Source organism: Acomys minous (assembly GCF_964271855.1).
Source record: "Acomys minous genome assembly, chromosome: 5".
Taxonomy (NCBI): domain Eukaryota; kingdom Metazoa; phylum Chordata; class Mammalia; order Rodentia; family Muridae; genus Acomys; species Acomys minous.
In genome coordinates this window covers 71822531-71845319 of record NC_140494.1, presented here as the reverse complement: position 1 = coordinate 71845319, position 22789 = coordinate 71822531, and the positions used below count along the sequence as shown (strand labels likewise).

Sequence of the window (22789 nt, the reverse complement as noted above, 5' to 3'; positions counted from 1 at the left end):
TTGGAGTGTGGGCAGTTATGCAGAGGCCAATTTCAAGTTGATGCAGGGTAGGGAGAGATGGTATCCCTGGTTCCTGGAGTGAAGTTAAGTGGCTGCTTTGTGGTGTGTGATGTGTTTGTGGGGGTGGTACCTCTGGTGGAAATGGATGGCGGCTAATCTGCTGAGGAAAAATAAAAACTGACCGCAAGAATACTGAAGAAATGAGAGAATCTAATGACAAACTCCCAAAGCCTGTGCCAAGAAAGGGACTTTTTTGTTGTTGAGACGGAACCAAGGTCCAGCCTTACTGTACATTCAACAGGGTTAAGTACTGGATCAATAAAACAAGAGCTCTGTGCACATTAAAGAACACACAAAAAACTTTGGAGAACAAATTTTATTCTAAAAATAGATCTTAGTAACAATGAAATTCCAAAATTGGTCATTATAATAGAAAAAAGGGTAACAAGAGTCTGCTTTAGTCTTTCTCCTGAAGATACCAAATTATCACACCATAAAGCATGTTGTCAACTCTCCTTTGTCTACATTTGAATTCCTTCTATGGATGTACCCACGTAAGATTTAAAGCACGAGTAGCTCTGCCTGGGTGCACATGCACAGCGAGTGAGGACCATTTCATCTTAATATTCTCCAGAAACCCAGGGAAAGGCAAGCATTTGCTCAAGGCAGTCTTGGACGACAAACTAGCGCTAGGAAACATGTTCAACTTTTACAGCTGAACTAGAAATCCCTGGCATTTGAAAGTAACAAATTAGAAAAGACATACGTACATTACTTTTAACCCCCAAATCAGTGGAGATGTGAGAAGCAAATAATGATACAGCTTTAAGAAAGTGGGTTATATTGTCAAAGTGCTAAAGAAACAAGTATTCATGATCTGCTGGTTCTGAAGTACCAAACGTAGCAGACAAAACCTAGTTAAACCACACGGCCCTAAACTATATTTCTGCCAAGAAAGGAAAGCAGTGCTTGCAGGCCAATGAGGAAGCATCAGTTCCCAGCAGCCCTCAGTTGCAGCTGGCTAACCCCACACTCCATTTCCTCCACACTCTGTGTGTTAACACAGTCTGAGCACTCCACATCTTACCACGCCATCTGGCCCTACTAGTAGACACGATCCATAAATTCTTGGTAGTCGGAATTTTTTTGAAAACCAGAAGCAGATTATGAAAGTCACACCTTTTTTACCTGTAGCACAGGTGTGTGCTCATTAGGACATTTTTGGCTTATTTCTACATTTTCAGAAATTGCTGTAATTTATTTTGGCCCTTTATAATAGAAAGGTTATATTAGCATTTTGTAGCTACACAGCTCCTCTGTTAAACTTGACCCTGAGTTTGACCTGAATGTATAAAGTACAGAACCAGCAGTGCTGCGGAGAGCACGGTTGCTGTGGTGGGGTCTGACACCGCTTCCCTGGAAACGGCAGGGATACGGAAGTCAGGAATTACCAAAATATACTTTAGTATAAAAAAGTCATTTTCTCAAATCTGACTAAGTGGACAGTGTAAAAAAACTACAGCATTTCCACCCTGTGGGTTCAGTGGCCTGGGGGCTTCATGTTCCCTGATTTAGAAAACACAGCATTCTGCTGTCAATAGAGGCTTCTAAACACTGATTTGAAAATCATATAATGGGGATTTAAAAAAACGGTATGTTTGCATCCCATTAAAAATGTCTAGATATGGAAAGCCAACTCTACATTGCCTAAAAATGTTCACTAAAACTCAGTGACAAGTGACTGTGAAAAGCAGTTTCCACAGCAGCAGTGTGCTTTTCCTGCCACTGTGTCTTCTGAGAAGCAGGCCGGGTGCTGTAGCTTGCCTACACTATGTACAAGGGAAGGAAGGCAACAGTGCAGTTGAGAGAACATGATCAGCAATTCCACGCTCTCAGCGCTCTGTGGCCTTAGCACAGAAGCAGGCTGCATCTGGAGTGCAAGTTCTATTTCTAGATCAACTTTACACCCCAAAATGCTGATGCTTCCTTCAGGTGAGCTCCATTGTGACCCCGAGGTATGCATAGGACACACCCATCTCTGAAGGACACGCAAGTTCTTCAAGTGAGCAACACAGAACTAAAAATCATGAGTGCTGTGACAGGCTCCTTAGCTGCATGCCAGATGGCCAGTCAGTGCAGGCACACACTCTAAAAGACAGGCCTTGTCTTGCTATGACTTACTAAATATATACAGTCAGTGGATAAATTACCTGTTAGCTCCAAATATTCATTTAACTCCCCAGACCACACCCTTCACCTTTAGTAATGAGAATTTCCAGATATTAATGGAATAATACACTGTTCATTTTATACATGGCTTGTTTATACTGTTTCTAAGAAAATAATATTTCACGGTGATATAACCATCTAACTGACAGGGCTGCAGTCTCTCTTCTCTCCTTGGCCACTGGAGTATTTTAAATGATAGCATCATGTTCATCACTGTAATATATGAAAAACATAAAATTATTATTTGTAACAAAGAACAACTTTCATAATCGAAATTAATTGTCATTGCTCGGCATTAAGTCTTGTGTATAGCCTAAGAACATGGTAGTGGTTAAGACTGCCGACCAAACAGGCCCACAGTCAAGTGTCTGTTCTGACTTTACACGAGGCACACGCCATTATCTGGTCGTGTACACACGAGGCAAAAATTAGCCCATAACAGTTAAAATCAAGAAGTTAGGCTACTTTAAAGAGCACCACAGCTGGCTTATACTGACAGTAAAGTGCTTACACTAGCTACGATTACCAGGGAAATCAAGCAGAGGAATTTTTTTTTTAAGTTTTATTTCTTTATTATTTATACAGTATTCTGCCTGCATGTGAGCCAGCAAGCCAGAAGAGGGGAACAGAACTAATTACAGATGGTTGTGAGCCACCATGTGGTTGCTGGGAATTGAACTCAGGACCTTTGGAAGAACAGACAGTGCTCTTAACCTCTGAGCCATCTCTCCAGGCCCAAGCAGAGGAATTTCTTTTGTGTCTGTGTCTTTGTCATAAAAAGAAAAAACATGTTTTTACCAGAAATACTCTTTGGCACCACTGACACGCCCAGGGCATGTGTCCTACGTTGCTAGGGTGAGGAGACCTGGTGTGTCATTTCTTATGATTAGTGGCAAAAGCCAACAAAAGGAACTTGCTACGCTTTGGTAAAGCAGTGTTTGGTCCCAGGTAAAATACACACATGCTTACAGGTATGTGTTCATCTGTAAAAATCACAAGTCTGCACACGAGCACAACACAAGTCTGTTCTTGAGATGAACTCTGGCCTAACTCTGGGATCGGTCATGAGAAGGCTGTGGGGAACGGCCAGACTTACATGCTTCGGTACCGAATGCCTCTTCTTGAATAGTACATCTTGCATCCAATGTAGAGAACAGACAACACTCCCAGCGTTAACACTATCCCACCAACAAAGCTGCCGGCGTCAAACTTGGATCCTCTGCCTCTGTCCGGGTGAGCAGCTGCTGTCTCTAGAAGATAAACAGACCTCTATGCTGTACTGAAAACACTGCACGTTCTGACGTCGCTGAAGTGTGGGTGAGGGAAGATTTAGGCACAGAAAGTTTCTATATTTTTGCAGAATGGAATGCTGCTGTCAATGTGGCATTTAACAGCCAATTCACAGCACAAAAAACAGTAATTTTAATACGTACTTGTTACAGATGTCAGTAAACTACTGTGGGCTGTGGACATCACGGATGCTGGCGTCTGGGTTGAGTTTGGGGGAACACTTGCTTTGGGTGTAGACTTTGAGGGAGTGGGAGTCACATGCGGGGAGACTCCTGGTGTTGATATCTTAGCAATAGTTGCAGGTTTCACTGTGACAACTGTGGTAATTCTTGGCAGTACCGAAGTCACTAACGGCTTCACGGTGCTGTTGTAAATCTCAACGGTCTGGTTGGAAGCCACATGGATGGTGGCGTTCTCTGAAAAAATTTCAAGAATAAGAACCGTTAGGATCTATGGCAAAAGCTCCCGTACCTGGCTACTTGGTGGCCCCACGCAGAGCAGGTCTAACGAGGGTGGCAGCAGGAGACCTGTGCGGACCACGACGCATTGCTGTATTACACCCATACTACCAACAAAGCCAGGCCCACGTTACACAGCCAGGACGTGTTCTATGGCTATCCAATGATATCCTAACCTGACAGACGGAATCATCTCTGTATGAGACACCGTACCATGCTTCCTTTCCCATTTCAGGGTTTTAAAAGAAAGGTTTTTAAGTCAGGGTCTTGCTCTGTAGCCCAGGCTGGCCTCAGCCTGTGGCAATCATACAGCAGCCTTTCTGAGTGCTGAGATTTCAGGCCATGATAGCCTGTAACAAATTACTTCATGTCGTGAAAACGTTCCTAAGCTGAAGGTTCTCTGTCACATTCCTTCGGGAACTCTGAGGACAGTAGCCATAGTGACATATGAGCAGGTGCTGTTGTTCTTTATAAGGGTGGGACAACGCCCTGCAATGACTATGCGGATGAATCGCTGTCACAGTGAGGTGGTCGTTTTGTGGTGGTGCCAGCTGTCCACAGGTAGGAGGGTGCGCTCTGAGCACCTCGCATCTCAAAGCCAGTCCTGCAGGGGTAGGTGACAGTGCCAAGGCCTCAGCTCAGGCCCAGCTTGTCTTCCTCGGATGAAGCAATTATGTGATGAAAAACGGACAGACAGAGATGTCAGCAAAAGCATGGCTCCATCTCTTCAGTATGCACTTGCCTTGAGGGAGTAGAGAATACTCCACATGACCAAACCCAAAACCTTGTAATCAACAGTCCAAATGGAATCCACACTGAGGTTCAATAGCTGCTCACAGCACTCGGTTGTGGGTGGTGCCTTGTACAGTGGCTCTGCCCCTTTAGATGGGGGAGTTTCTTCCTGTGTTGGCTCTCCATCTCACAGAGACAGGAAGTTTGTTGGTTTCCCTCGCTCACTATTCCTCCTCATAAGTGGCAAAGATGGAAAATTTTGGGCCTGCCTTCTCGCCCCATCAGCACCCAGGCCTTTATTGCCTCTGCTAGTGTTATGGAGCAAGGTGACAACTGCATGTCGCCATCCACAGTGACTCGAACTTGACAGACTTGAACTGGACAGCCTGGTTTTCAGGATGCTGCTTCTCCACACCCTAGCTTTTAACACTTAAATTTCGGACCTTACTTCTCTATCTGTTCTCTCCTGCTGGATATTATCTTTTTATTTTTTAAGATCAAGAGAACACATCATTATCCTACTAGGTGCCACACTTAAACTAACCTTTTGTTATTCGACGCTGAATACTGTAACATCTAATCACATTTTAAAACTGCTGCATGAATTCTTCTGTGATGAAACCAGGAACAGCAAACAGCAGTCCTGCCGCTTATCAGAGTGGGCTCTGCGGAATAAAGCAACAACACTGCCTCCCACTCAACTGCGCAGCAAGACGGGCTTCAGACCCAACAGAGTGATGTGGGCAAACCCAGGCCGCAATACTATATTATTACTTCCCTACTTGGAAAGTCAAAGGTGCTACAGACAACTGAGAAGCTGGAAATGTCTATAAATTGGTATAACACTGCAAAGGGAAAAGGTACTAAGAGGTTCAGACATGAGAGCTGAATGCAAGGATGCTGTCACCAAGGTCAGAGTTCATGTCTCATGGCTTAACTCATTGGTCTGAACATAAATATCAACCTGGGCACGGGGGCACACTTAGGAAAGGCAGCACTTAGCAGGCTGAAGCAGGGGATTACAAGTTTGGGGCCAGCTAGGGTTGCAAGGCAAGATCTTGCTTCAGACAAGAAAAAACAATGGGCACTTGGGCTGGGAGATGGCTCAGTGGGTAAAGGTACCAGTGGCCAAGCCCAAGGGGGCTGAGTTCAATCCCTGGGACCCTCACGGTAAAAGGAGAGAACTTTCACAAGTGGTCCTCACTTTCTACATGTGTGCTATGGCACACACACACATGTACACTCATATATTCCCAATGACTAAGTAATAAAATATTTCATATAAATGATAACCACATTAAGGCTGATGTTCCCCCTTCTTTTCACTGTTTAGAAACAGATGAGTACCTAAAAGCTAACAAAGCTGTCACCTGACCATAGATGTCAGTACAACAGGTCAGCCAGCTGGCATTGTTTGGGAAAGAGCCTGTCATCCACCTAGCTTAGCATCTCGCTCTCCTCTAGTCTAAGGCACTGGTTCTCACCCTTCCTAATGCTGTGACCCTTTCATACAGTTCCTCATGTTACAGTGACCCCAATCATGAAATTCTTTTTTTCTAATTCATAACTGTAATTTTGCTACTGTTATGAATCGTAAAAATCTGATATGCAATCCTTGTGAAAGGGTCATTCAAACCCAAAGGGGTCACAGGTTGAGAACCAGTGCTCTAAGCTGAAATTTAAAGGCAGGTGAGGGAAGGATGTCCCACTTCTACCCTTGGCCTTTGGAGACAAAGTAAGAGAATGTTACTTCTCATCAAGACAGGAAGGTTCAAAGGAGCCAGACAACTTTCTGCCTGAGACAGGCCCAAGGATTGAAGTCCCAAGGGAGGCGGACTCCACATGAGGAGGCTGCTGCCCGCTGCTGCCTCCCCCTCCCCCTCTTCCTATCAGCAAAATTTAGAATGCTTTGAAAGAATGAGGCCTAAAAGATTTAAAAAAATTTGCTAAACCCCAATATAAGAGACAGGCAGTTAGCCAGTTCCAGGAAATAGCTAGGGAGTGCATGAGCTAACAAGATACTGTTCCCTAACAGGCCACCACAAATGGCCTTGGCGGCCTATCTAAGGGTCACCAAGTTCTTTGAAGAAACAGACTTAAAAGGTAGGAAAAGGTGATTTGAAAAATAAAGAGATTCAAGCTCACAGCTCCAAGGGGAAAAAAAAAGCCACCAGAGATAGGGTTATCTGATAGCAAATGCTGGGGGGTGGGGGTGGGGCTCCCCTCAAATGGGATTACTAAGAAGACACTTCCCTGAGCAAAACAGTGAACAAAGAGTTAATCCATAGGTGGTCTTGGTGCCTTTTTGTAGCCTTTTAGACATTAGACTCTCTTGTGTTATTTAGGATGCCCCCTGCTTAAGGGGCACTGAGAAGTAAAAAAAACCTATTAAAAGTACCCAGGCCAACGCCCAGGTCACTTCCTGAGACCTTTGATTTGGGGTCGGGTGTGGACCAGCCCAGGCTGAATTAAAGATTCCTCTTGTATTTACAGCGGTTTCGAGTCTTTCTGGTTCTTTTTTTGGGATCACAATCTGGGCGCAACAGCTTCCTTTACTGATAGCAAAGTGTTTTTTTTCTTTTTCCCAGGCAAAGTGGTTCACAGAACAAACCTAAGAAGAGAGCTGGCACGGTGCTGCCTTCAAGCAGGTTCTCAGGAGCATATAGGTAGGGAAAGAAGAAGTGAGGTGCTGAGGGTTAGTGAGGGCGGCAGAGGGAGCCCCACTGTATGCAGTGCTGCGGGGAGGCCTCAGCAGGACAATCTGTCAGCACCTTCCAGAAGGTGCCATTTATCAAGCAGCTACTGCTTGTCCCTCTAAGCCCCTGAGGCTGGCCTGAAAGGGAAACAGGGAGGAAGGAGAGGTGGCCAACAGGGCTGACTTCTCAGAGCAGGCCTGTGTTGGCAAATTGAAGGCCTATCCTTGTAAAGTTTAGAGTTTTGAAATCATACTCTCCAGAAACCATACAATTTTATTCAGTAATCTGCTTCTGTACTAACTACCCATGATACAAGAGCCAGCTCGTGGGTGTGTGTGTGGCGTACTTCACAGAAGGAGGACCACCACATCAACACAGAGGCATCTACAGGGATGTGCAGGAGTGCTCCATGGAGTCCTTCCTCCTACAAGCTCTGTGTTTGCCCCTTGAGCCTTTCCTCAGTCATCTCAGATTACAGGAAAAGGATTCATCAGTAAACACAGTGACAAAGGACTGAAACTACCCGTGGGCAACCCTGAAGCCACGAGGGCAGACTGCGCTGAAACAGAGGCAGTCACATCTCCTGGCAAGCCTCGCTCTCAGCGATGGCAGCAGCAGCAGCTTCTCTGTGCCGCCCTGATCAAAGATCAGCCGGACCTCAATCTTGACCACGGCTGCTGAACTCTGCTACCTCCCGCCTTCTCCCTGACCGCCATTCTGTGCATAAGGCTGGAAGCGCATGCTGCACTCTAAAGACAAGGCTGGATTACCAGACCCCTCTGTGTGTTCACCTCCTCCTAGGGCCGTAACCAGACCCCTCTCACTCTTTGACACTATTACTTATCACCTTAAACATTACAGGGATGTTAGGGATGGGGCGGGGACTGACCCCTGTCTTTTGTGACCCCAGAGAAGGCACTTTAGCCCTAAAACTGCTTACACTTCTGAGAGCCAAGAACTTCTGACTGCTGCCAACAGACCACCACAGTGCCAAGGCGTCATCTCCCCTGTGTTCTCAGCGCTGCCTTAGGCGAACTACATGCCTGGCGTCAGAGCTTCATCCACAGGCAGTGAAGTGCCCCTGGAGCTAGATCCCTGGAACTAGTCATGGGGAGGTGAGTTTAGTCAGTGCACACTTGTCAGTCCAGCCTCCACACGCATCAAATGTGAGGTTCACGGTCATCTGCCCTTATTGAACATAACACAGGAAAAGGGAGGGAAGTGGTACAATCACAGCCCCTAACACCTTCCAGCTGATGCAGTGTAAAGAGAAAGGGGAGACACACAGGTGCACATGCTTGCGGTTGGGGCCTCCAGCAGTCTGATCAGACTGCATTCCTCTAGCCTGGTCAGTTCAGGAACACAGAACAGCGCCCAGAAGCCACTTACAGTATGAGAGCCTGTCAAGTGCCGTAGCACGGTGCCCGGTGGGCGGGGTGCTAGCTGAGGAAGTGTTGGCTCATCAACCCTATAATAGGAACGTCCCCTCCATGAAGCGAAGCGAAGGAGGCCAGTCCTGTCTCCCACTTCCCAAGTGGCTGTTAGCAGCCACCTGAGCTCCTGCTTAGGATAAGTTTTAGGGAATGAAGAAGCAAACAGCCACTGTTGTCTAACAGAGCCAGTGCTGTTCTGTGAAGCCATCTCCCCACCCCCCACCCCCAATATTTCCAGCTACCTCAGTGCAGGGTGACTGCTAAGAAGGAATAATTTCCTTCATCCCATAACCAAGTCCCAGAAGACTGACTGAAGAGGGATGATTTGTTTTCCTTGGGGCATCAAATGCATGTTTAAATTCACATCCAAATGTGTAGTAGTAACTTTCCATCCATTACGATTGCTAAAAACGTGGAGCTATTTCCGATACAATCAGATTGTTCTAGTGCCTGAGTGTTATTTGAGGAGGCTGATTCTAAGCTTGAATACTTAAATAAAATTAAATGTTGAGTTCCTGGAGTTAGGGGGGAAAAAAAAAAAAAGAAAGAAAAGAAACCCTGAGAACTACTCCTTGGAGACATCCTAAACCCTACCCTGCTTAGGCAGCATTGGGTAAGCCCAGAGACACTCACTGCTCCAGGTCCCCCAGCACTCCTCGGTCCCTGTCTGCTGCAGGACATGGCTTACATAACCTGCTCTTGACCTTAAACTCAGGGCAGAACTTTTCCTTCCTCTTCACCATAAAATCTGGACATTTTGTTGCTATTGTTTTTTCTCTTTTCTCCTTTACATGCGAGCCAAAAGCTGTTTCTAATGAACCTTTATTTATATATTTTAATTTGCCTTATAGAAAAACAATCCAACGTTCCTCATTTTTTAATTATAGGAAAAGGTAAGAATGTTAGGATTCCACTTCAGTTGGCCTACCTGTGATGTCATCGCTTACCTGCCACGGGGGCGTGGCCTTGCCCAGGGCCTTAAAAAAGACAGAGCCTCCCCGTGCTCATGTTCTCTCTCTACCACCTCTACCTGCTCTACCTACTTACTTTCTCTCTCTCTCTCTCTCCCTCTCTCCCCCCTCTCTTACCCCTGACTCTTTCTCTTCTTATTCTTCCTCTGTCTCTGTCTTTCTGGGGTATCTCTTTTTCCTTCCCCTTTCCCCCCTTCCTTCTCCCCCCATGCTCATTTAATAAACTCCTCTACAACATAATATCTGAGCCTTGTATTCTATCATTTTATTCTTAAATAAATACGAAACTTACTGCGAGTCCACAGGCACATTCTAAAAATTGTCAATTCAAATTACTTGACAGAACACAGAACTGAAAATCTAGATTAAAAAAAGTCTTTTTTTTTTTAAAGCCTAGAAAAATCTGTACCCAAAATAGGTCTCGGTGAAAACTGGGCCTTTAAAGAATCACAGCAGCACAAGGGAACATCTATTTCCAGAACATCAAACATCTACAGATCCTATGTCAATCAAAGCAATCATCAAAAGATTCCAGGGCAAACCTGCCTGCTGCCCAGTCTGTTGAGAAAGTCTGACCACAGGAGACTCACTCACCTAGGTCCCCTCATGAGGGAAAGGCCTGTCCATCCCATTCCAGAACCACACCACACACTCAGGACATCTAGCTACAGAAGCCCCAAGTCAGCGAGAAGAAGGAAGTGAGGTTGCCATTGTTGTACCATGTCCTTGATCAGCATGCTCCAAGCCTCTCGCAGCATCTCCCCACCCACCTCAAATTTTCTTTTCTTTTCTTTCTTTTTGGTTTTGCGAGACAGACAGTCCCTGTGTAGCTCTGACTGCCCTGGGACTCACTACGATGACCAGGCTGGCCTTGAACTGGGCAGAGGCAGGGCATGCGCCACCACAGTAGGCCTATTCTACGCTCAGTACAGTAGCCACACAGTGAGCATTCCTCAAGCTGCTGTCTCCATACAAAGCACAGTGCTCAGTGGCCCCGATGACACAGAAGGGCCTTGCAACAAGGGTTCATGGTGGAGTCAAGAGACCAGAACAGTACAGTTACAAGCCAGGCTGGGGCCAGGGCAGCCCTCCTTTCAATCCTAAGTCTGGTTTTCATTTTTATAGTTCTTAACTGTATTTTTATTATTATTACCCTAGAAATTAGTGTTTCTTGGGGCCAGCAGGCTGGTGCATGAATGCACACCAGCCCCCATCCCCCACATTGTTATATATAAAAATTAAAGATTAAGGCGGATGACAGACTACACGGTACCAGGCAGATATTATGTTATAAAGAGTTTATTAGATGAGCATGGGGGGAGAAGGAAAGGGGGAAGGGGATATGAGAGAGAGAGAGAGAGAGAGAGAGAGAGAGAGAGAGAGAGAGAGATAGAGAGAGAAAGAGAGAGAGAGAGATAAAGAGGTAGAGGTAGAGCGAGAGGGCCACGTGGAGGGTGTCTTTTATATGGCCCAGGCCAAGGCCACGCCCCCATGGCAGGTAAACTGTGATATCACAGGTAGGCAGACTAAAACAGAATCCTAACACACACCATAACTAAAAACAATTTCTTGACCATTTAGGCAATGGTTTTTCTAGATCAATAGAAAGGAAGTTGCTTCTTCACCTTTTTAGGTGTTGGCATTCTAATCTGGAAGTATAGTTTAAGCAATTTTTGCTTTCTACTCTACAAGCTGAATCTAAATTTCTTTCTGTAGAAAAAATAATATAAGGCAATGGGAAAATATTCTTACATAGAAATTGGCACAAATATGCGTACTGTATAGGTGACCCAAGGCCCACGCTGTGCCAGCTGCTCTGGGTGTGAGCAGTGGTACTAGCGACAGCATGCAGGGCACAGGGAAGGCGAGCGCTCTCGAGTTAACGTTACTGAAAGGCCAGCATCTTTTACTGAGCTGTGATGCAGAATGAGCTGGCGCAGCTGAGCGTCCCCTCTGGATTAGCTGCCTCTGCTTCAGGGTTACCTAGTGAACACTCTGTTCTTATTTGGCGCCTGAATGTTCCACATATTTTACAAACTTCTGTCATTTTCATAGGTTTCTGAGGCAGGTGTTGTTAGCCCTACTTACAGACAAAACAAAGGCACAGAGAGGGTAAGTTGGCCAGGGTCACAAGTGTAGAAGCCAGGATGTGAAGTTAGGCAATTTGACTGAAAAGACCCTGCACTGAGTCACCAGTTGGCTATGTTACGAGGAACAGCAGTGCCACAGAGTCAGAGAGCATTGGTTGGGATGGGCAAAGATGTATACCACTGCCTAGTGCTAACCTTTAACATGCTCCTGGCTGTGAAGAGATTGTAGGTTAAAAAAAATTACAATGCAAACATGCTTAGAATTACTTCAAAAGCAATCTCAGCTAGGTGTGCACCAAACACTTTGATGTTCCATCAGGAAGCCCACACGGCACTGATAGAGACCTCTCTCATACCCAGTCTGTCTTTGCACAGTCTCTGCAGGGTTAATTATGCCTGGGATAACACTATTAAAGCTGTACTAGCAATTTCATAGGCTATGCAGATGGTGCTGTCACTCCATTACAGAAGATTTGCGGCCTAAACACAGAACAGGCCTGTGCAATTCGCAGCTGCCACAAAGGAATGTGGTCATCAACAAGCTCAAAGCCCACAACAAAGAGCCAGTCAGCAAAGCAGCTTCTGCTCAAATGCCAGCAAAGAAGCCCCTGGAGGCGACAACTGCAGTGAAGCACAACACACACCCATCCCCCATCCCCAAATGGTTTCAGTTACTGTGGAAAGGTACCATTCTTTTTCTTTTTCTTTTTTAAAGACAGGGTCTGTTACAGCTAGAGCTGGCTTGGAACTTGTTATGTAGCTCAGGCTGGCCTCGAACTTGTAAGCCTCTTCCTTCAGTCTCCTGAGTACTGAGATTATGAGTATGGTCCTCATGCCCAGCTTTGATACTAGTAATTTTTGTTTTAAAGACAAGAGCCTTACTCTGTAGCCCAGACTGGCCTGAAACACACTATATAAAGGGTAGCCTCAGACTCTTGGGAATCCTCCTGCCTCAGCCTGATGAGGGCGGGGTTACTGGCCTAAGTCATCTGGCACTAGAAAGTTGAATACTTAACAGCCAATGTTTTCCTTGAAAGGCAAAGGGAAATGACCCCTTGCACCCTAAAATACGCATATGCTTACTGTTTTCTAGGAATGCTGCACTGTAGACTGCAGCAGCTTATGTGACCCAGATGCAATGCCAGCTCTTCGTATTTTCAAGTTTGTGTGATCTCTGTCATAGCCCATGAGAGTTAATGGGTGAGAGAACTAATCCAATTCTCACGACTCCTCAGAGCCTAGTGCCCATGCTGCCGCTGTGCCATCTGACCTAGTTCAGCAGTGAGACCCATCTGATTTCACTCTGCCACACACAGTGCTGGCTCGTACACTGATTCCCCATTGACAGTGCTCAGGCACTGCAGGTAGCATCAGTAAATACATATGGACACTTATTAATCACAAAAATCAGAAGTATAAAAGCTCAGGCTTAAAAGCATTTAAAACCATCGTGTCTCAGAACTTTGATTTCTGCTGTTTGTTTTCATGCTGGGGTTGAACCTGCCGGCTGGCTGTACCCACAGCCCCTTCCCACTTACCAATACTGACACATACAAAAAGGTGCCAATAACAGAAACATCTGTGTTTTCATCAGTCTGCGTGCTAGTTTTATGTCATCTTGACACAAGCTAAAGTCATCTGAGAGGAGGGAAACTCAGCTAAGAAAATGCCTCCATGTCATGGGCTCAGTGGCACATGCCTAAGTCCCAGCCCTCAGGGAGGCAGAGGCAGGTGGATCTCGGTGAGTTTGAGGCCAATCTGGTCTACAAAGCGGGTCCAAGAAAGCCAAGGCTACACAGAGAAACCCTGTCTCCGAAAACAACAACAACTGCCCCTGTAACATCAGGCGAGCTTGTAGGGCATTTTCTTAACTAGTGCTTAATAGGGGGAGGAACCAGGCTGTTACAGGTGGTATCACCCCTGGGCTGGTGGTTCTGGGTGCTGTAAGAAAGCAGGCTGAGCAAGCCATGGGGAGCAAGCCTGTAAGCAGCACCCCTCCATAGCCCTGCATCAGGTCCTGTCCGGCTTGAGTTCCTGTCCTGACTCCCAGTGATGAATAGTGATGTGGAAGTATAAGCCACACCCCCTTTCCTTCCCAGGGTATTTTGCTCATGGTGTTTTACCACAGCTGTATCAACCCTAACTGAGATAGTCTGTCAATAAAGAATGCCCCAAAGCACACGTGGACCCTCAACTGCTTCCCTCTCAGGCAGTCGCTGCCCCAACCTGAGGCCTTCTTTACACTACCCCCCTTGATAGTGTTTCTACGACATATGATGCTAGGCTCCATTGTTTGAATTTCAAGTAACCACTTCATGCACAGTATGTTTTCTGGCATCTACTCTTTGCATTTAATATAACTTGTTTATTAAAGTATTTAAACCTTTTTCCTAAGAGCTGTAGTGTCACTCAGGTTTATACATATTCGGTTTTTTTTTTATTTCCATGGTCCATTGAATTTAACTACTGAGGGCTGGAGAGATGGCTCACTGGTTAAGAGCACTGGTTGCTCTTCTAGAGGGCTTGAGTTCAATTCCCAGCAACCATATGGTGGCTCACAACCATCTATAATGGCATCTGGTGCCCTCTTCTGGCCTACAGGTGTAATGCAGGCAGAGCACTGTATACATTAAAAAAAAATTTTTTTTTAAACTACTGACCCCAAAATCCCACATCTAGGGGTCTAGCTAAATCCTAGCTCAAACTGCTAATGATGTATATGTAAGATCACTGCAAAATTTCTTAGAATAAAATATGCACCGACAGGGTATGGCTAAGGGAACTTTCCAAATCTATACCATAGTATATAATAACATAGTACAAATAAAAACATTAACAATTATGGTCACAGGGCCTGGTGGTGGTGGCACACACCTTCAATCCTAGCACTTTGGGAGGCCAGCCTAGTCTACAGAGCAAGTTCTAGGACAGCTAGAGCTATACAGAGAAACACTGTCTCAAACAAAACAAAACAAAACAAAACAAAACAAAACAAAACAACAGTCCACAGAGCCAGCAATATGGTCAGTGGGTCTAGGTGCTTGCTGTCAAGCCTGACGACCCGGGCTCAATCTCTGAAACTCACATGGTACAAGGAGGGAACTGAGTCTCACAACTTGCTTTCTGACCTCTACGTATGCAGTGTGTGCTACGTCCCCTAGCCCTGCAAACATGTCTATAAATTCTTTGTTATGCTCCCTTCTAAAAGGTGAGGTCTAATTCTACATCCTTTGTCTTGACATTGTGGTGCAGGTGGCGACCCTGACCACTGACACTAGCTTCCACAGCTCTCTTCAGGAATAGCCTTTGGGAAAGCACTCCACCTGAGGCCTACAGACAGCTTTCAGGGGGAGAACAGAGACCTCCTGCCTATAAGCTGGAAACCAGTCACCTGAGAGCTGAGTCCTACTTGGTCACAGCCATAATCACTTAATCGGCCCTCCTGGAGTTAGTGCCTAACTGTAACTCCTGAGCTCTGAGCCTACAGTCATACAGGAGATAAAATCAACAACACGCCATGTCTCTCAGGTATTTGCTCTAATGAACAGTGGCTGCATCTAGGAGTTACAGGAGGCCAGCATCCTTTTAAGTTTCTGCTTTAGATGCTAAAGCATCACCTCAAAGACCAAATGCCATACATTACGAACACTCCATAGTGATCAAAAAGCCTAGAAAGATTTTAAACAAGATGCACCCTGCAAGGAGCAGAGGAAGCCCTGAGTGAATGAAGAACTGACTGAATGTGTGTTGTTGACATAGGTACAGCCATGTCAATGAGCTCTTAGTCTCAGAGTCAAAGAGATGGCAAAGTGTTTCTTAGAAGCAAGTGTTGACAGTGTGTGCAGAAAATGTCCACCATAGCTTTCTCCCTCTACTCCATATTTACAGTCTGAAGCCTGCTCCTCTACAGAGACTACTGCTACTGAGATGGGCTAAACCTTCCTGCTTGCCCAGTGGTACACAATGATCCATCCTCCCTACAATCAACTCTATATAATAAACGCACAGAGCTTCCAGGGCTGCACTGCCCCCCCACCCCCGATCTCAGCTTCCTGTGTCATCTGCCTGTCTTCTCTTCATTTCACTGAGGCAGTCCTGTGGCTGGGATGGTGTGTAAACCTAAAACAATTGAATCCCTGCTCTTGTAAAAGACAAGAACAAAATTAATTTTAGATGAACTGTTAACAAGTTGTATTATGTGGTTTCTTGGCTGACTGTGGATTAAAAGAGGCCAACTGAGGGCAGAGTAGGCAATTAGAGGGAGGCGTAACACTGGGGCAAAAGACAGACAGATGACCAACAGACAGACAGCTAAGCTAAGCTAGCTGAAGCTCCTGGAATATGAGAACTAAGGCCCGCTCCTGGAAGCACCTCACAGGCTGTAACCATGGGAGTACTTCTGAGGTAAGCACTGGTTTAGGAGGCATCTATGCGCACAGTTCATCCACAGTAACTCTGGAGCTGGATTTTCACCCGCACCCTGCAGACTGGAAGTGGGGGAAAATGGCACAAAAGACTCTGGGTGCCTTTCTTGAAAGTTCGCTCCCTGACATTGTAAAGGGGGAGAAGCAAGGTTTGACACCAGGCAGAATGAGGCTCGTGTGCATATCCAACCCAACACTCACCAGCAGCTGGCTCAGAAACAGCCTGTCATCAGTGCTGAGACACTGAGAAGGCAGAACGTCCATCTTGGTAAAAACGAAGAGGAAATAATGTCCTGGTTTGTATCAGTGTCCCAGCGGGAGAATGGCAAGGACGCGCTGTGTCCTCATCTATCAGCCAGCCTCATCAAAATCTCCACAGGCCAGGTTCGTTAGAAATGCTGGCACATTTTCTGTGTCCCTTTCCTTCGATCTACAACAAGGCAAGTGATTTTTAACTCCCATGGTTACTGCGTTGGATACACCGTTTGCTATTCACACAGCACAGGGAACACATAGGAAGCTAGCCTGGCTTGCTTCCTGTCATCTGGGCTTTAATCCTCAAAAAACTTTTATCACTTCCCTCCAACCCTGAGACCTCTGGTCAGACCTGTTCAAAGACTATTTCCTCTAAGATTTTCTTCTGTTTTTTTTTTTCTTTTTTAAACTTAAATTTTTAAAGATTTGTTTATTTTATAGACAAGGTTTCTTTGTGTAGTCTTGACTGTCCTGGACTCACTTTGTAGACCAGGCTAGGCTTGAACTCAGAGCAATCTGTCACCAAAGCCCGGCTGAGACGACCTTTCTTTATGTAGCCCCGACTGTCCTGGAACTAGCTCTCTAGACCAGGCTGGCCTCAAATGCACAGAGATCCACTTGCCTCTGCCTCTCCAGGGCTGGGATTAAAGATAAATAAGTGTTTTGCTTGTATGTATATAAGTGCACCATATGCATGCTTTGGTGCCCACAGAAGTCAGAAGAGGGTGTCGGATAAGCAGTTGTGAGCCACCATGTAGGTGCTGGAATCTAACTTGGGGCCTTGGCAAAAAAAAGTACTTGAACTGCTGAGCTATCTCTCCGGTTCCAACGTTTCCTTTCTCTTTCTTTCCTTCCTTCTTTGTTTTTAGTTTGTTTGATTTTCTTTTTTTTTTTCTTCTTCTTTCTTTCTTCCTTTTTTTTTTTGATTTTCGTTTTTTGAGACAGAGTTTTCTCTTGTAGTCTTGTTCTGGACTCTATTTGTAGACCAGGCTGGCCTCAAACTCACAGCGATGGCCTGCCTCTGCCTCTCGAGTGCGGAGATTAAAGGTGTGCGCCGCTACACCTGGCTAAGATTTTCTTTCTTGAAAGTCAACTCCTCGGTGTTCATCTGCTTACTTGTATCTTTTTTTTTTTTAATTCTTCTCTCATATACTAGATCCCAATTGCAGCTTCCCTCCCCTCCCCTCCCCCAGTCTCCCCCACCATCCACTCTCTCCCTCAGATTCACTCCCCTATCTGCCTCCCCTCATGAGACATCAAATAATGACAGCATAACAAGCTACAGTACGAGCAGGCACACGCCATCACATCAAGGCTGGCCAAGGCAACCCAGTAGGAGGAAAAGGGTCCCACAAGTGGGCAAGAGCCAAGGACAGCTCCCATTCTCATGGTTGGAACTCCCACAAGAACACTAAGCTACTCAGCCACATGTAGAGGACTAGGTCAGACTCCTATAGGCTTCTGGATTTCTGCGAATCCCTGTGAGTTCTGGAGAGCTGACTCTGTGCTCTCGTGGTGTGTCCCTGACCCCTCTGTTCCTCTGATCCTTCCTCCCCTTCCTCTTCAGGACTCCCTGAGCTCCAACTAATGTTTGTGGACTCTGCATCTGCTGCCATCAGTCGCTGAAAGAAGTCTCTCTGGTGCTAGGCTCGGGTCCTGGTACCCTCTATGGACCCCTACAAACTGTAGGTCAAAGGCTTGTGGTGTCCCAGGCCCTCCGCTGGGGGCCTTGCCTGGTTACAGAAGACGGCTGGTTCAGGCTCTGTGTCCCCCATTACTAGGAGTCTTTGCTAGGGTTACTCTCAGCGCCCATGCAGTTTCTACTGCACTAGGTTTCCACCTTGGCCTGAAGTGCCCCTCAATTGCAGTTGTTTCCCCCTCCCTCACCTGATGACTACCTGTATCTTTATTATTGTGTCTGTACTTGTCCATTATTACGGCTTTTTGTTCTTACTACCTTTCGACTTAGCTCAGGCATCCTAGCCGGTTTGATCTACGTCTAATTAGTTCTCTGCACATCAATTGCCTGCCTGGCACATTGCCTATGTCATTTGGGACAAAGTGCGAAATGAACATCTGTTGAGTGCCTACAACAATGGAATATTCAGTACAATAGCAGAATTGTCAGCAAACGCCAATAAGGCTGCTTTAAGAGTCTAAGTGGCCACGGCATCCTAACCAGAACCCTGACCTCTCCACCTTGAACACTGGACTCAGTCCTAACCCTGATGCTAACAGGCACACAGTGCCCACTTGTGTCAGCTGCTGCTCCAAGCATTTGCCTGTACTGACTCTAATCCCTGTAACCCCAAGAAGCAGTACTGGAAGGAAACTGAGGCAAAGACCTTAAGGCCATACAGTAACTCCCCTCCTTCTAACAACACAGTAAAAGTACCACTCCATGGCGGGCGCTGGGGAGGGGGGCTCATTAGCAGTCTGAGGCCTGGCTTCCATCCGGACCCTGGAAGGAGGGAGAGAGGGAGGGAGGGAGGGAGTAGGGTGGGGGAGGGAGAGCAAAGCTCAGAACAAACAGTAACTGTTTAAGAATGACCAGAACCAGAGAGAATGTGTTAATCCTGAAACTCTGCCTGCACCTTGTGGCCATCCAGATGCTGCCTCAAGAACTTTATGAAGTCCCCGTGGTCACAGTGAATCTACTCAGGGTTCACTGTCCATTCTCACACACTTCCTTTCGCCTACCTACACTGGTTCTGGCCTGAATGAGAACTGTCCCCCACAGGCCGCCGCTCTGAAACACTTGGTCCCTAGCTGGTAGCACTTCAGCAGAGGGAGCCTTGATAAAAGAAGTATGTCTCTAGGTCAGGCTGCCCCGCCTGTCCTCCCTCTGCTCTCCATGTGCAGATGAGCACGATGCATCTGCCGCCTGACTGCAGATGAGCACCATGCATCTGACCCTGACTGCAGATGAGCACCATGCATCTGACCCTGACTGCTGCGCCAGCTTCGTGCTCCTGCAGCTGTGTTCCCCTCTGGACTGTTAGGCCAGAGTAAAGCCGGTATCCCTTTAGCTGCACTTGCCAGGGTACCTCATCCCAGCAACAGAAAGAACTAATATAACACTCTGTGAGCAACTTCAGCTACCCAAACTGTGTACCCAAGTTTTAGTTGCCTCTAATGTGTCAATGTCTGATAAAGGCCTGAACAAAAAGCCGACAAAAGTCTGGCAAAAGCCATGACTTCCCGCTGCCTGTGGATCCAGATGTAGCTCCTTCTCCAGCACCATGTCTGCCTGGATGCTGCCATGCTTCCCATCATGATGAGGATGGACTAAACCTCTAAACTGTAAGCCAGCCCTCAATGAAATGTTTTTCTTTATAAAAGTTGCCGTGGTCCCGGTGTCTCTTCACAGCAATAAAACCCTACCTAGGACACGCCCTAAGATCATTTAAGGAGTTCATTGTGATATGCATATTAATTAATTAATTTGCAGTGCCAGGCACAGAACTCAGGGCCTCCTACACACTAAACACTGTTCTACAGTGGAGAGAGACAACCTACAACCTTAAGTTCTTTACTCTGTGAAGGAGTTACAAGAATCACCTTGGCTCTATAATGTGAAGAGAGAAGTTTACAGTCACCACCTGCAAATATTTGTGCTGTGCTTTTTGTTGCTATATAACACTGAAAGCCTTTGTTTTTTTAAACTAGAAAAGGATGATAAAGAGAGCTTATGGCATGTTTAAAAAACTCAAAAGTAGTAAAAGCAGGGAACCAAAGCACACTACCAGACACTTCAGCACAAAGACTGTAAGAGAAGGAAATACAGCGACACTAGAAAACCAGTTGTAAAACAGCTAGACTTGGGCTGGAGAGATGGCTCAGAGGTTAAGAGCTTGTTCTTCCAAAGGTCCTGAGTTCAATTCTCAGCAACCACATGGTGGCTCACAACCATCTATAATGAAATCTAGTACCCTCTTCTGGCCTGCTGGCTCACATGTGGGCAGAATACTGTATAACAAATAAATAAATAAATCTAAAACAAACAAACAGCTAGACTCAGACACTACCTATCAATAGTAACCTTGCATGTAAATGCATTAAATCCTCCAATTAAAAGACAGTGACTAAATTTGGGCAGAACTCCAAACCTATATCAAACTACATGGTCTTTATAATAAAGTTAAGTTCAAATGTTTGGCACATGTAAAATGGAAGCAGAAGAATAGAAGACAACATCTCATGAAAATGGAATCTAAGAGGGTAGGTAGCCTCATTGATAAAATATGTGTTAAAACATAAGCAGCACAAATAAATATGACCATTATACAATGAGGGGGATTCAGTCCAGCTGGAGGAAATAACGGTTCTGACCACACACGCACTTCATCTAGTGTAGCATCTGACCTGACATCTGTCAGCAACAGCCAGGTCACTAGTACCTGGGTTTCAGTCCAGGAAAGGAAGTAAGTAAAGAGTATCTGCATGTCCTACAGCTACACCTTACTGCAGCTACCACAACCACCCCAAAAGCAAACCACCTAACTGTACACCGCAGATGGCAAAGACAGTGCAGTGCATATACAAAACAGATGGCGCTGATCATCAAGAGGCATCCTGACTGTCCTGTGACACAGGTGGACTGGCGGTCATCATGCTGCGTGAAATAAGCCAGAAACTGAAAGAGACGCACCACTGAGTATACACAACGTGAACGGGTCTCAAAGGCCAGGCGTGGTGGTGAGCACCCGCAGTTCCAGCCCCTACAGATGAGGTAGATCACAATTTGGAAAAACAGGAAGACCCCGTAACAAAACAAAAAAACAACAACAGGAAGAAAAGGAAAAACAAAGCAAAACAAAAAAAGGCAACCAACCGAACTAAAACAGCAGGTACTGCTCGTACTGAGGCCTGGACGTCAGTTCAGGGCACCTCTGGGGTGGCTCACAACTACCTGTACCTTTAACTTGATGGGATTCAATGCCACCTGCTGGTCTCCATGGGCATCTGCACTCACATGTAAACACATAATTTAAAAATCAAACCCAGGAGTGGTGGCGCACACCTTATCCTGGCACTCGGGAGGCAGAGGCAGGTGGATCGGATCGCTGTTGAGTTTGAGACCAGCCTGGTCTCCAAAGTGAGACCAGGACAGCTAGGGCTACACAGAGAAACCCTCTCAAAAAAAACCCAACCAACCTAACAAACAAACAAAAATAATAATCAAATAATGTTTTAAATGTTGATACTGTAGTTGTTGCAATTGGGATGGGAGGAAAAGTAGATGGGCACTGAGACACATGCTGGCTGCACTGTGCTTGGCCATGGAGAGAAAGGAAAAAAGAAAGGCAGAATGTGGGATGACTGGGGGAAGGGCTTGTCTTTTGTTTTTTTGGGGGGGGGGCTGAGTATGTTTATGAAAAATCATTAAAAGAACAATGATTGGACAGCCATTTAAAAAATGACTTGCTTTTTAAAAAAGTATGAAAATGACATTAGGAGAAGAAAAAAATGGCATTAGGATGATGGTTTTGAAAAGCCTTTATGTATATATTCACAAAACACATAAAAATCAATGTGGCAACAACAGCAGTCTTTCAAAGGGCAACGTTTCAATCCCGTTTACTCTGGAAGAAGGCACAAGTGATTCAAATTTGTTTTCTCTTTCTTTCCTTACACTGTCATAAAAGGACCAGTGGGGATGAACAAACTGTGCAAAGGTTAGCTTTGATGGCTCATGGAACCCCGGCTAATCCCGGAACAGGTGCTGAGAACACATGTAAGAAGCTGGGACCCTCGGCTGTTCCCTGTAACTTCTCGTGTTTCAGTTCTGAACGGTCACGGAAGGTTTACTTTCCTGGAGAGTACCACTGTTCCTCTTTCATGGACAGACATCAAATTAAACAAGGTCAGCCAGGAAGTCACCCATCATTCTAATGGCGCAGGTGCTGTTACTGTTCTCATACCTCTGTGGGTGGGGTGTCAGTTCTGCTGTCAGGAGGCTTGTGCGCAGTGGTCATCACTACACATGGCCATCAGCAAACCCAGCGAGAAAACACCCTTACTTGCCACACACCATCAGTGGCACTTTCTTCCCATCGCCATGCTGGGGCATATACACAAAGGCCACTGTGGAGGAGGCAGCTTCTCAGCCACCGTGGGGGGGGGGGCAGTGCTTCTCAGCTCAGCTCCGCAGTGGAGTGCTTCAGTGCTGTGCTTCCTCCCACTCAGATCTAACTGGGCTTAACTAGCA

General features: G+C 46.0%; 1 protein-coding gene across 3 annotated transcripts in view; it reads right to left on the bottom strand.

Annotated features, from left to right (window-relative positions):
• Positions 1 to 361: 361 nt before the first annotated feature.
• Positions 362 to 22789, bottom strand: part of TMEM123 (transmembrane protein 123) — a 31974-nt gene continuing 9546 nt past the window's right edge. For 2 of the 3 annotated variants that reach the window (XM_084781827.1, XM_084781828.1), the window contains exons 3-5: positions 3663 to 3935; positions 3326 to 3479; positions 362 to 2442 (exon numbers count right to left, since the gene is read on the bottom strand). In XM_084781827.1, the coding sequence (XP_084637953.1) occupies positions 2418 to 2442; positions 3326 to 3479; positions 3663 to 3935 (452 nt within the window). In that variant the 3' untranslated portion in view covers positions 362 to 2417. Of the gene's footprint in view, positions 2443 to 3325; positions 3480 to 3662; positions 3945 to 22789 lie in introns of all 3 variants that reach the window. The other variant, XM_084781826.1, reaches the window with a different exon arrangement.